Source organism: Lactuca serriola, chromosome 7 (assembly GCF_051521515.1).
Source record: "Lactuca serriola cultivar US96UC23 chromosome 7, Lser_US96UC23_V15, whole genome shotgun sequence".
In the NCBI taxonomy this organism is placed as follows: Eukaryota; Viridiplantae; Streptophyta; class Magnoliopsida; order Asterales; family Asteraceae; genus Lactuca; species Lactuca serriola.
In genome coordinates this window covers 42,731,238-42,746,214 of record NC_136414.1, presented here as the reverse complement: position 1 = coordinate 42,746,214, position 14,977 = coordinate 42,731,238, and the positions used below count along the sequence as shown (strand labels likewise).

The following is a 14,977-nucleotide window of genomic DNA, read 5'->3' as shown; positions in this document are numbered from 1 at the left end:
TAAATGGGAAGACATTGCCATGGATTTTGTCACTAAACTGCCCAGAACAAAGAACGGTCACGACATGATATGGGTGGTCGTTGATCGCTTCACTAAGAGTGCGCATTTCATAGCAGCCAATGAGAAATGGTATATGGATAAGCTCGTGAATCTTATGTGAAGGAAATTGTGAGGCTTCATGGTGTTCCGTTAACGATTGTATCGGATCGTGACAGCCGTTTCACCTCATGATTTTGGAAAAGTCTACAAGAGGAGTTGGGTACCAAGTTGTGTTTGAGTACAGCTTACCATCCACAGACTGATGGTCAGAGCGAACGGACGATACAAACACTTGAAGATATGCTAAGAGCGTGTACCCTGGAATTCCAAGGTAATTGGGATGAACATTTACCTTTGGTAGAATTTTCCTACAATAACAGTTTCCACTCGATCATAAAGATGGAACATTATCAAGCTTTGTACAGACAGAAGTGTCGTACGCCATCTTGTTGGCTTGAGGCTGGGGAAAAGCAGTTTATGGGACCCGAGATGGTTCATCAAACTGCTAAAAAGTTGAAAATAATTAGGGAAAGAATGTTAGCAGCTCAGGATCGTCAAAAGAGCTATGCTGACAACAAGCGAAGACCGATGACATTTGAAGTTGGAGATTCGGTTTTGCTTAAAGTCTCGTCGTGGAAGGGACTTATAAGATTTGGAAAAAGGGGAAAATTAAGTCCAAGGTTTATTGGACACTTTAAAGTTCTTCAAAGGATTGGGAACCAAGCTTACAAGCTCGAACTACCAGAAGAACTGAATGGAATTCATAACACTTTCCATGTGTGTTATTTGAGGAAGTTCACGGGAGAAGTTCCCGACATGATTCCACTTTCGGAGTTGAGAAACGATGAGAACAAAAGGTTAATTGAAGAACCAGAGGCAATCGTTGACCGAAAGACTAAGAAGTTGCGACGCAAGGTGGTCGAGTTAGTGCTTGTCCGATGGAAACACACGAATGGGCCAAATCTCACCTGGGAGACGGAGAGAGACATGATGAGTCACTACCCGCATTTGTTCATTATTATGTGATTCCGAGGACGGAATCATTCTAAGGTGGAGAGAATTGTAACCCCTGTGTTTATGGGCTTGTCATTGATATTGATATAATAGTCTTAAGTTAACCTTTGTAACCCGTTTTGAAATAATAAAAGTGTATTATTTGAGTATTATGTGTTTTGTGCTTAACTGTGTGACTTAATTGAATTAAGAATAAAAATAAGCGTCAAAATGAAATGTTAGATAAGCACGATATCTATGGATAATGTTGTAGTAGTTGAAATGAGGTTTCCGAATATATAAAGAATGCCGAAATCCGAGTTATAACGAAGAAGTTATGACCTATCGTAGTTTCGCGACAGAACCGGCGACGCTGAATGACGTAAAAAAGTGAAATTTACGTTAGAGCGATATCTAGCCTTAGTGATCTAAACAAAAGTCATAGGTTTCGTTAAACCGAGAGCGTGCATAAAAAGAATGCCCAAATCTGACTTCGTATGAAGAAGTTATGATTTTCCGAAGTTTCGACTTAACAGTATGCAGCTCGAATCCTCGATTTGAGATCGAGTAATTTTTAGCCGAAACAATCTAAATGAGAATCGAAGATCTCATCGATAGCAGTGAAACGATAAAAAGACAGACGAAAACAGAGTTCAGATGAAGGAGTTATGAATTTCGAACGGAGTTTACCTATCCCGGCCTACTAAAAATAATATATTAATAATATATTAAAATTAAATTCAAAATTAGCCAATGGAGTCTAAAAGAGAGTTGTAGAGCATAATCTCACCTACGCGTGCATATAAAGAACGTCGAAAACAGAGCTTGTATGCGAAAGATATAAATTTCTGAAGTTTGGGGCACGAAAACCGAGCCTGTGTCAGGACTCACGACGTGAGCAGGCCAATTTGACCTTTCAAAGCTACAGACACAAGTGGACAAATGACGAACGCAGTGACCTATCGGGCTCACGATGTGAGCTTTAGAAACTCACGACGTGAGAAATGAAAATCAGCCCTATAAATAGAATTCAAGGGGCAGCCGATTTTGGTTGCTCCATCTCTTCTCTCCCACTCCCGATACTCTCTCTAAGCCCTATTTTAACCCCCCGAAGCCCCGGTGATCATCCCGAGACCCGAAGCGAGTACCTAAGCCCGAAGATCCCGAGAAGAAAAGATTTTCCGAGCCGAAGCTCTTCCCGCGAGAAGCCCGGTGTGCGAAGTGATCCCGGTTTCACCGAAGAATACTACTCTTAGAGCCGTAGTGCTATCCAATAATCTTCTGATCAAGTGAGTGTGTAGTTACTTTCTTCTAACACATAATTATGAAGTATTTTATATAAAATACGTGTTATGTATATATTTTGTTGTTATATGTGGGAATGTATATTCACTTTCTTCTATCTCATAGATCTGATTTATTCTCTATGAAATACGTGTTATGTGTGTGTGTGTCTCATCTGTTATGTGGAATATGTATTGATTGAACATGTTATACATGTTTTAAACTATGTATAAAAATATATATTTTTATCTACTAATATGTTGGGTAGAACATAGATAGATAGTTGATGAGTGACAAACAGATGAGAGGCCTCGATGTCGTTGTTGTTGATCTAGTTATTCAGCGGAGTATGGATAACGACCACAGACTCTTTCTAGACAGTCCAGTGGAACGCTAGCAGGTTCATAACCTGTAGGTGTTGTGAACGATGTGTTCACCAGTGTACTCTATCCCCCTCATGATTGCCTTTAGGATATCTATTGTTGAGGAAACCCCTTAGCAGTAATGTCCATCCCAATGAAAATCCTAGATTAGGTCGCTTGAGATAGATGTTGTTTTAGGGACATAAAGTGAGGATAACGGGAATGGGTAATCGGGTTATTGTTGGTTGGTGAAATTAAATATAATTATTTATTGTGGGTTGAAAACCCTATATGCTCACCAGGCTCCCAAGCCTGACCCACTTAGTTTTATTTGTATTACAGGAAGTGGCGCAAGGAGATAAGATGTATGGATCATCGAGTTCTTTTGTTTACAAGTCTGTATATGTATATATTTGTTGAATGACTTGTAATGTTATCGTTTATGTTTTATGGTCTGTATCGGAACATGACATCCCGAGTTTTGATTATATAATGAAAATGCATCTGTTGATGAAATGCTTTGATAAATATTATTTTATCATATTTTTCTTTTGGGAACAAATTCCGCAACTCTTTTAAATCAAAAGGATTTACTCTGAAATTATTTTAAAAAGCATAAATGAAATCGGTCTTTTCTGGCCGAGATTTTGGGGATGTCATAACAAATACATATGTATGTACCAATGTCTTGTATTTCTTTTACCAAATTATGCAAGGAATTGATTTTTGATACAAATCTACTTATCTAAGCATACAGAAATTTACTCATAACTTGTTGGACATGCCATTTTCCATTTCAAAATTTAGAAAATGTGTTCGAATAAATATTATGTATTTTCTACTGGTTTCATTTTCCAATTTTTGTACGTGTATATAAGTATATGTACATGTACTTGTATGTGTATTTTTACATTTGTCTATATGTGTATGTGTATATCTTTAGGTGTATATGTGTGTGCGGTGGGGTGGGTTGATGGATCGGTGTATGGATCATGGTGGGTATGGGGATGTGAGAGGTTGGGTGTGTGTATTTATCTTATACTTTTTATATCTTATACTATAATATAAAGCATATTAGTCATATCTTGAATTTTAAAAGGGATAAGTTACAAAACTTTTTGTACAATTCAGTTATGCATAAGTAAATAATTAATACTTTTTAAAAGTTTGAATACTTGAATTAATGAATGTTATTAAAAAATTCAATTTAGAACAAACTGACAATTTTAAAATATTAAATTCGTGTATATCAATTAATTTACGTTTTCTTAAGTAGACACTGATATTAATTAATTTACATCAATAATACAAACATGCAATATAAATATAATGTCTAAACATAAATATTTTATTTGAAGGTTATAATTTTTTTATTATATAATAACTAATAATAAAATTTTATAATTATTACACTGCAAAAAAAACTATTCGCAAAAATAGCTATTAATTATTGTCGCTTTGTACAGGCACACATCTAATATTTAAAAAATAGAAATGAAAATGTGTAAGAAACAATATGCACTTGTTTTTCAAGTAACTTTCAATTTAAAAATTCAGAAAAATCTTTTTTTTTTAATGAAAATTTTTAGAGATAATATTTTTATTAATGACAATCTAATCTACCCTGAACTCTCAACATTAAAGAGGAAAAATAACACTTAATACCTATGAGCTAAAGACCTTTTGATTGATAATGCCGAAAGAATTCTTTTAGAAATTTTTCTAAAAATAAAGGATTTTTCCACAACCAAACACACCAAAATATTACAAATGTATCTTCAATCGTTATCTTCTTCTTCCTTCACCATCTAAAAGTTGATCGAGCACCAGACTTCCACTCCTGTAAAAACACATGTAATTCATGATAAAATTCATAACTTAGGAGAAGATATCTGCAGTTTTCCGATGAGTCATTTGGGTGCATAAAATCTTTGATCCGTTCCGTACACAATTTTCCCAAATTGCCCTTGAGATTAAGATTAGAACACATACGAACGTCTAGAGATTCAAGGTGAGGGCAGCCGATAAGAATGGCCTCGAGTCCATCATTTGTCATATTACTACCACAAAGATCTAAAAGGCGTAACTCGGGCATGTAATTTGCAACCGCAAGGGCATGATCGTCATTGTGTGACCATTGGAATACTTTGTTCACTGTGAAAGACTTGAGTTGAGGGCAATTCCGTCCAATAACCTCGATGTCTTCTACGTTGATGAAGCCCAAAGAAATGTGAAGCTCCTCCAATTGTGGAAACCTTTTGGGGGCCCGAGTCAACCAACAGGCCTTGCCACGTAAGTACGTAAGAGAAACACGTTTCAACTTACCTGATCTGTTCACAAGTCACCATTGGAGCCACAGAAAAAGCAAGCAACAAAATTTCAGTAAACAAGGGATAATTGGTGGTGCGTATGAGTGTAGAATGAGTATGAAATTGAATATCGATGGGAAAAGGGAAGAAATCTACCGCAGAAATATGTAATCAAGGAGATCATCGTTGCCAAACCCTGAGATACTGATATCGATCAATTCCCCACAGCTGAGATCGATTGCCTTCTTAGTCAGCCTCTCGAGATCGAGATGTTCTTCCACATCATTATCGGATTTCTGAACATCAATCACTTTCCACATCGCCGGATCTTTGCAAATTCTCCGCCAAGTTGTGCACACTTTCCATGCATTGTTGAGTATCTCTTTAGTACCCAATCGTTGAAGTATATTTGCCATCACTTCGTCGGGCATTTCCATCCAATTTGGAGGATCTTCCATTGCCGATGACGACACTACCACCATGAAATCCGATGAGTTTTACTTCCATATTCATTTTTTATCTTTCTCAGTTAAATGACGTGTTTTTCTTTCGGAAAATGTGAAATACAAAAATTGATCCAGTACTTTTGAGTATTCTATAATAAAGTCCTTTGAGAAAAAGCAAATTGCAATTGTATAACAGAAAACTATGTATGTAAAGGTTCTTGAAAGTATACATTCCTCTAAAGAGAAGAAATGAGTTCGTTGATAATTAGGAACCATGGTTAACATACACACATGTTTACAAATTTAAGTGTAGCACAGTAATATAAGAAATACCATACAACAAACATAATTCATCTTGATTCTAGAGGTCATGGTGTCATTTGTGTAACGAATACATGAGGAGTTGTAACATTCCAAAATACAACAACAAGGTTTAAACCTAGATATTCTTATTTAACTCCCGAGATTTTACAAATTAGATCACAATAAAACATATAATAGTGGAAATAACAACATACCGAAAGAATTTCAATTAACAAGAAGCAACTCTAGATGCTATGTTTTTTCTTCATAGCATTATGTATTATAATGAATTTTTTAAGATGTTCCTTAAGTATGTACATTAGTACGTACATAAGGGAAAATGACTTACGAGCCCAACGAAGTTTCCAAACCGTTTAAAAAACCTCAATCATGTTTTGTCTGTTCAAGAAAACCAAACGAACTTAATATTTTGTCTAAAAAACTCAATTAAGTTACAATTTTGTTCAATTTTATGGAAGTCAAAGAAGAGAAACAAATGACATGGCTTTTACCATATCAGGAAAATGACTTGTAAAACCAACGAAGTTTCCAAACCGTTTAAAAAATTTTAAATTGACAAAACATGATTGAGGTTTTTGGAAACTTCGTTGGGTTTTTTTAGACAAAAGGTTAAGTTCGTTGAGTTTTTTTGAAAAGACAAAACATGATTGAGACTTTTAGAATATGTCATGCCGCCACTCGTACTCGAACGGAGATGCTCTAGCACTGCTTCCTAAGAAAAAGCGTGTCTACCGATTTCACCATAGCGGCTTACTCGAACTTATAATAACCTATTTATATTCAATTGTCGATATTCAACAAGTCAATTCAATCAAATAAGGTTTTTAGTCAACACTCAAATTGATAAATAAAAAAAAAATGAGTTCAAAAGTCAATTTGAAGCTTCATTAGTTTCATTTATTAGGGTATCCGTTTCTTTATCTTATCTTGGGCTTGACGTTGGGCTTTTAAGTCATTTTCCCTACATACATATGAAACTTATCGACCTCTTTTGTTTCGTGGCTTATGAACGTTAGGGTTGTTTTGATTCGTTTAATCTAACTAAAAAGAAGTATTCCATCTACGTAACTTAAGTAATTAAATTGAATGTTACCTTAGATTTTAGCCGGAATCTTTCCACCACTTTTTACTGCAGCTGGCCTCTATTCTTTTTTTGGTGTGTATATGATCGATATATGCGCTTCTATTTATTCATTACATATAGCGTGGGCTGGCTTGAAGTATCGACTGAATTTGATGAGGATTAAAATATTAAGAATCCCGTTTCCTTAGGAAACGATGGGAACTCAAATTGAATCTCTATCTGATTTTCTTTCTTTGATACTTTTAAACAAATTCTGTTTGGCCCCTCTCATTTTTTTAACTCATCAATATACCACCCTCTATAGCTACTATTATTAGATGTATTTTGTAGGAATTTGCAAGAAAATGTCAAAACAATAGAGCAATAAAATCGGAAAAAACAACGAACATTATCCAATGAGACCTCCCACCACATGAAACACAATTTTGAAACAAAGGCTAACGAAGGAGGCTGGTCTTTGAGAAATAAGAAAAAAAAAAAAAAAAAAAAGAGGGGGAAAAATCTTTCCAAATTCACCCCTCTCTTCCATTCCTCTTATTACCCTTTCTCATATATCATCACCATATGGTAAATGTGTCTTTATGATATGAGTAAATTTAAAGACAAAAGACCTCCACAATTACTTGCAACATCAACACCACAACAACATTCTTACGATGATGCCGTGTTAGAAGGCGTCGCAGCAAATGTCAAATTACTTTTAAAATTGATTCAAGATCACAAGGAGGCCTGCAAAACTCAAAGAAACGATGGCAGACGGATGTTGAGGGTGGCCGGAATGATGACCATCCTCGACATGGTCCGAACCCGGATCCAAAATTGTCAGTCTTTCGGAACCAAACGGTCTGATGGGCTCGGACCGTTTGGGTTGAGCCCAGCTCAAAGCCCGAAGGAAAAACAACGGTCAACAGACCCGTTGACCGTTGACGAACAAGAGAAGCTAAAGAGAGAGCATAGTGCGAGTTTAGCCGCACGTAAAAGTTTAGAGATTATGTGTTCAGGTTTGGGGAAAGAAAAGGAGATAATGATGGGGGAGTTAGCGAAAAAAGCACATGAGTTATCAGAAATGGAAGAACATATAAACGATTTAAAAGCGCAAAATGAGACATTATTGGCAAAAGTTTCACAATGTGCGGAAATGCATAAACATGATGAGAAAAAGCAGCTTTTGGAATCGCTTGATGGGTATCGATTAATGAAAAGGAAGGTGAGCGAAGTGCACGAGGAGAATATGGCGATGCAGGCTACAATGGAGGAAATGGGAACAAAAGTTAGTGCAAGTCTAGACAAAATTCGAAACTATAGACAACATTTAAACAATGATAGTGAAGAAATTGTCGATATTGAAGAGGGGATTTTGGAATTAGAGCATATGTGCAAGTGTTTTGAAAAGAATTCAAGTAAAACTGCTCATTCTTAGGTTAGAAAACCAGATATACAGTTATAGAAGATACAAAAAGAAAGGAATCTGTATAGGAATGATCAGTTTTGTAGCATGTGTACTAACCTTTATAAAATGTAAAATATTCTCTTCTGGTGACTTAGTATATTTAGTCTAATCAGTTATATATGGTGTTTTATTTTAAGTGAATAAAAAAATGATTTTATCGAAAGGTAAAAATGAAAAAGTGAAGTTTTCCACTTATGTTTGTAACCCTTTACAAATTAGTCTTTATATTTTTTGGTTGGCTCGAGAAGACGACCGGAAACTCATCGAAGATGTCCAAATCGTTGGGTCATCGGAAACAGATAGACCGACTATTGTCGGTCAAAATTATAGTTTGCGATCAGATTAGGTGAGTTCAATGATAAATCAAATACAAAAAATACTCATAATTCATCACCCAATGAAATCAATATGCTAAATTCAAGATGCTTCTTTTTCTTTGTTTTAAACATTATAGGTTTAATTTTCTTCTTGCCAGTGGATAATAGAAAATTTAATCCAATTATAATATTGTATGATCAATTCTTTTATTATTAAATATTAAGATTTTCTAACATGTGTCCTAAAGGCAAATATAAAAAAGTATTAATTATAAAAAATATTATTATAATTAAATTCGAATTACATTTATTATTAAGATTATTAATGTATTTCACATTTAATTATGATAATATTCCTTATAATTAATGTATTTTACATTTAATTATGATAATATTTGTTATTAATTAATACTTCTTATATGTGTTTTTAGGGCACATATTAGAAAACCCCTAAAATATTATATTTAGAAAAGTAGTTACATGAAACATAATGAAATCAGATTCATCAAATAACTTTTGAATGTTTATTTACGTTTAAACGATTTTAGTTTAATTGCAAGTATATAATTGAATATTTATTTTTATTTTGATACATTTGGTTTTCTCGCACCAGAGGCAGTGGAGCTCCTCAACAGAGTCCAACGGGTCATGCATTCTAATGTCATATCTCTTAGATCCACAAATGTTGTTTTCAAAAGAATTAGTTTTGTCATCCATAAAGGGTTAGCGACACAGCTTGTTGTCCGTTTGCCTTCCATCGATATGTATTGAACTATATTAGTCGTAAAAAAAAGAAACCATTTTTCGTTGATTACTATTTAAAGATATATAAAATACTGGTATTTTGATTTTTATTTCTTCCAAAGATTATATTCACCTCTAAAAATGATATAATAAACAAATTACATTTACCCTTTTATTTTTGGGTTAATGACTTATAAGAAACATATATTTTATCATCTGTAGATATTTAATTAGAGCTGACAAAAATCAACCCAACATGTCAATCCAACCCAAACCCAACCAAATATTAGCGGATTGGGTTGAGATTTTCAACCCATTTAAGTTAAATGAGTCAACTGGTCTAACCCGTTTAGTTAAATAGGTTGAGTTGGGTAAAAGTTATCAACACGTTTTCAACCCGTCAACCCATTTAACTTTAATATATATTTAATTTAATATTTATTGAATATTATCATTGTAACGATCCAAAAATCAAGGGTAAAAATTTCATTTTTATTATAGTCAAAACATAGATATCTTCTAAATCCAAGCATTCCAAAAATATTGCTAATTGAAAACATTTATCAGAGTTCGTCCCAAAATCACATACTGCAGAAAACACGGGTGTGTGCGTTGCAATCAAGTTGGGTCCTTCCTTTCCAAACCGATGATACCTGAAACCATAAACAAAACTATAAGCACGAAGCTTAGTGAGTTCCCCAGAGCATACCCCACATAATCACATAAACCATATCAGTCACATAAGCCATGCATATAAACATATAAGAATGTCGTGGGTTCCCCCCAGGGTCTCACTCCAGGATGTTGTGGGATCCCCCCATGGTGTTACACCTATGTGTCATGGGCTTCCCCGTGGTCTTTACCTGGAAAGCCATGGGTTCCCCCACATGGTCTGATATCCAAGTGTCATGGGTTCCCCCATGGTCTTTACCTGGAAAACCATGGGCTCCCCCACATGGTTTGATATCCAAGTGTCATGGACTCCCCCTATGGTATTTACCTGGAATGCCATGGGCTTCTCCACATGGTCTGATATCCAAGTGCCATGGGCTCCCCCATGGTCTTTCTGAAGGGTTTTGAGCACTCTAACAACCTTATGGTGCACATGTAACCCTAGATGCTTTGGATCTATGTTTTCTCTAATTATACATGCAATTTGATTTTCAAAAGCATACACCCTAACTAGCATACAATTTGACAATTGAACAATATAACTAGTTAGATAACTTACCTCTTAGTAGGACTTGTAGTTCTTGGCCTTCAAAAGCTTTAGCACCTCAAATGTGATGCCTCTAATGTGTCACAAACACCAAGTGCAAAAGGAGGCTTGAGAGAATAAGTTACTTAGAACAAAATCGGTTCTCACTCTCCAAGAAAGTATTGGCCACCGATTTTAGCTCTGGGGGATTCCTTTTATAGTGTGACAAATGTTAGGGTTACATCCATGCAAACCCTAATGCACCATGACCCTTCATATTACTTAGGCTCCATGGGTTAAACCTCCATGGACTATCCATGTTGGTTTAGCTCATCCTAAATAGCCATGGATCATTGGCCCACACTATAAGAATCATTGATTTACTAAATCAGTCCCTGTATATTTAATTAGTCTCTTTTGATCACTAAATTAATTCCAAATTAATTCTTGTTCAATACTAATTAAATAATGTGATTTCATATTAATATATTATACTTGTAATATATTAATAAACCACAAATAACCTTATTCTCAAAAGTCTATCCTATCAAATTGCATTGGTGAAGGCAACCCAAAAGGACCATGCTACTCTGGGGTCAAGTACATACCAATTATAGTTATGGGCTTACACACCTAATCCAACAGTCTCCCACTTGGATAAGTCTAATAATTATAACTGTATGACTTAAAACCGACTAGCAATCGTAGCTCTTAAAAGCCACTGTCAAACTCCGACCCAGTCACTGACGTGCCTATTAGATAAGGGATCATATAGTCCTCTGTTCATCAAGATATCAGCCGGACAAATACATGGAACAATGTCATACTTATTGTCCAGTAGTTTGTTTCTTGATTTCCAATTTGTTTGACAGAGAACTTAATTGAACACATCAATTTAGTCCCGACCGGGACCGGCACATAAGTCAAAACAAAATCATCGAGGGGCCCAGGATATTGCTTTTAATCCTCCAAGAATTAAAAGGAACAGATAAACTTCGACATTATATGCTTGTACTAACTATTTGCTAAATTATACACAACAGTGTGTTTTATAACATCAAGTTACTGATGCGTTTTCACACTATCAATGTACAACCAACTCATAGCGAACAACTCATATATCTTAGTTTAAAGACTCATATGATATTATCATCTCACGATCACTAGTGATAAATTCCATGAAGTGATTCAAGTAAGAGTGGGTTCAATCCAATACTCACACCTTATGAGCACTCATGAATGTTGTAGCAAACTTTTACTATGTCTAAGCACCTTAGACAATCTACAAGCCAAATTCATGACAGTCTTGCCTCAATACCTACTTCCAAAGTATGATCGATTGTGGACAGTTTGAATAATCTTATTATTCTGGAAGTCAAAACATGCAAAGGTGAAACAATAGTAAATAATTGACACAAGACAGTAACTTTACTTATAAATAAAACTCCTTTTATTTAATCATCAAATGTCAATTATAATTTAGCTATTACAAGTTTCAAACATTTATCTAATCACTAAAACTAATATCGTCCGTTATCCCAATGCCCCTTGCATGCTGCAAGTGCCTAACCCTACTCAATCCCTTCGTGAGGGGATCTGTTGGGATGTCCTCTGATGATATCCTCATCAAAACGAGGTGTCCTTCTTCTACTTGATGTCTTATGAAGTGGTACTTTTTGTCGATATGCATGGATCTACCATGATTTCTCAGTTCCTTGGTTAAGGCAACCACCCCTTCATTATCTCAGAAAATCTCCACAGACTCCTTTATGGCTGGCACAACTCCAAGGTCTCCGATGAAGTTCTTCAACCATATCACCTCTTTCGATACTTCGCTCGCTGCAATGTACTCTGATTCACACGTTGAATCAGCTATAGTCTCTTTCTTGGAACTTTTCCATGTTGCTGCTCCTCCATATAGGGTAAACACCTAACCCGAATGAGAGCGCAAATTATCTCTATCGGTCTTAAAATCGGCATCACAATACCCTGTCACTATTAAGTCATCACTCCCACTGAGGGTAAGAACCCAGTCATTAGTCCTCCGCAGGTACTTAAGAATGTTCTTAACTGCGGTCCAATGAGTTCTACCAGGATTCCCTTGATATCTGCTGACCATACTCAAAGCAAAGGCCACATTAGGGCGAGTACAAGTCATAGCATACATGATCGAGCCAACTGCGGAAGCATATGGTACTCGACTCATCTCCGTTAACTCAGCCTCTATACTTGGATTCTGAGTCTTACTCAGTTTGGTATTGCGTTGGATAGGTAAGTCACCTTTCTTGGAGTTCTCCATGTTGAAACGTTTCAACACCTTGTCCAAGTAGGTACTTTAACTAAGTCTTATTAGTCTTTTACTCATGTTTCTCAATATCATTATTCTTAGAATATAGGCAGCTTCTCCAAGGTCCTTCATATCGAAACACTTCCCACGCCAGGACTTAATTTCCTACAAGGTTGGAATGTCATTTCCTATGAGAAGTATGTCATCCACATACAACACCAGAAAGCTAACTATAGTCCAACTGGATTTGACATATACACAGGATTCATCCTCGCTTCTCGAAAATCCAAACTCTTTGACTTTGTCATTGAAACAAAGATTCCATCTACGAGATGCTTGTTTCAATCCATAAATGGATTTCTCAAGCTTAAACACTCTACTAGGGTATTGTGCATTGATAAAACCCTCTGGTTGACTCATGTAAACATCTTCAACCAACTTTCCATTAAGGAAAGCGGTTTTGATATCCATTTTCCATATTTCATAGTCATGAAATGCAGCTATGGCAAGCATAACCCTTATAGATTTAATCTTCGCTACTGGTGAGAAGGTCTCGTCATAGTCAACTCCCTGAGTTTAAGTAAAGCCCTTCGCAACCAGTCGCGCCTTATATGTGTGTATTTTCCCATCCATGTCAGTCTTCTTCTTGAAGATCCATTTGCACCGGACTGTCTTTCGACCCGGTACATTGACAACCAAGTTCCAAACTTGATTGTCATACATGGGTTGAATCTCGCTGTCCATTGCCTCTTGCCATTTAGCAGACTCGGGGCCCGTCATGGCTTCCTTGTAGTTGTTAGGTTCATCCAGATTTATCAATGTGTTATCACTGATAAATGTATCACCCTCAGATGCTATATGAAAACCATATAACACAGGTGGAACACTAACTCTACTGGAACATCTCAGAGGTAAGGAATCGTTAATCGGTTCAACAGGAGTTTCCTCCTCGTGTTGAGCGCCAGTGTTTGAGGTTCCTTCATCACTTAACTCTTGAATCTCTTCAAGGTCAATTTGCCTCCCACTTTCCTCTTGGAATATGTGTTCTCTCTCTCTCTCTCTCTCAAAACTCATCTCCTCGCAACGAAGACAACATTGTCACTCGGTCTATAGAAGAGATATCTAAAGGATTTATGTGGATAGCCGATGAAAATACATCGCTCACTACAAGGTTAGAGCTTTTTGTGAGTTTCTTTTCTCATAAAAACCTCGCAACCCCAAACTTTGATGTGATCCAACGAGGGAACCTTCTCTGTCCACATCTTGTGAGATGTTTTGGCAACCTTCTTAGTAGGGACTAGATTAAGGATATGGACGGCAGTCTCTAAGTCATACCCCCAGAATGAGATAGGTAACGAAGCTCGAATCATCATGGAACGAACCATGTCCAACAAGGTTCGATTGCGCCTCTCAGCCACACCATTCAACTGTGGTGTCCTATGTGGCATCAACTGTGAAATAATTCCACATTCCTTAAGATAGTCTAGGAACTCGATACTAAGATACTCTCCTCCTCGATCGGATCGCATCATCTTTATCTTCCTGCCCAATTGATTCTCCACTTCTTGCTTAAACTCTTTGAACTTTTCAAAGGTTTCTGATTTATGCTTGATTAAGTAGATATAGCCATATCTGCTCTAATCATCAGTAAAAGTCACATAGATGCAGTTAGCATCCCTTGTGGTGGTTCTGAAGGGCCCACACACATCAATGTGTATAAGTTCCAACAAACCTTCATCCCTTTCACAAGTACCAATGAAGGGTGTCGTGGTCATCTTTCCAAGCAAACAAGATTCGCAATTGTCATCCGACCTTAAGTCGAATGACTCCAAGACTCCAACCTTTTGGAGTTGGCATATGCGCTTCTTGTTGACATGTCCAAGACGACAATGCCACAAGCATGCCCCATCCAAACTATTGGAAGAATCAATGTGCAACACATTATTTCCTAAGTTGTCTACAACCATCACAGTTTCATATACACCATTACAAGGCAATGCTTTAAAATAAAAAACACCATTATAAAAAGCATTAATAGCACCAATTTCATTATCAAATGAAAAACTAAAACCTTGATTGTACAAACCATGAAAGGAAATAATATGTCTCTCCATTTCCGACGAGTAACAACAATTATTCA

General features: G+C 36.2%; 1 protein-coding gene and 1 pseudogene across 1 annotated transcript; one reads left to right on the top strand and one right to left on the bottom strand.

The window, feature by feature from the left end:
* Positions 1-4,479: 4,479 nt before the first annotated feature.
* LOC145063918 (putative F-box/LRR-repeat protein 23 pseudogene) lies at positions 4,480-5,445 on the bottom strand (annotated as a pseudogene).
* Positions 5,446-7,412: 1,967 nt separating this feature from the next.
* LOC145063917 (uncharacterized) lies at positions 7,413-8,261 on the top strand. Its single transcript, XM_079011474.1, has one exon. The coding sequence runs from the start codon at positions 7,413-7,415 to the stop codon at positions 8,259-8,261; it is 849 nt and encodes a 282-aa protein (XP_078867600.1).
* The last annotated feature ends 6,716 nt before the right edge of the window (positions 8,262-14,977 follow it).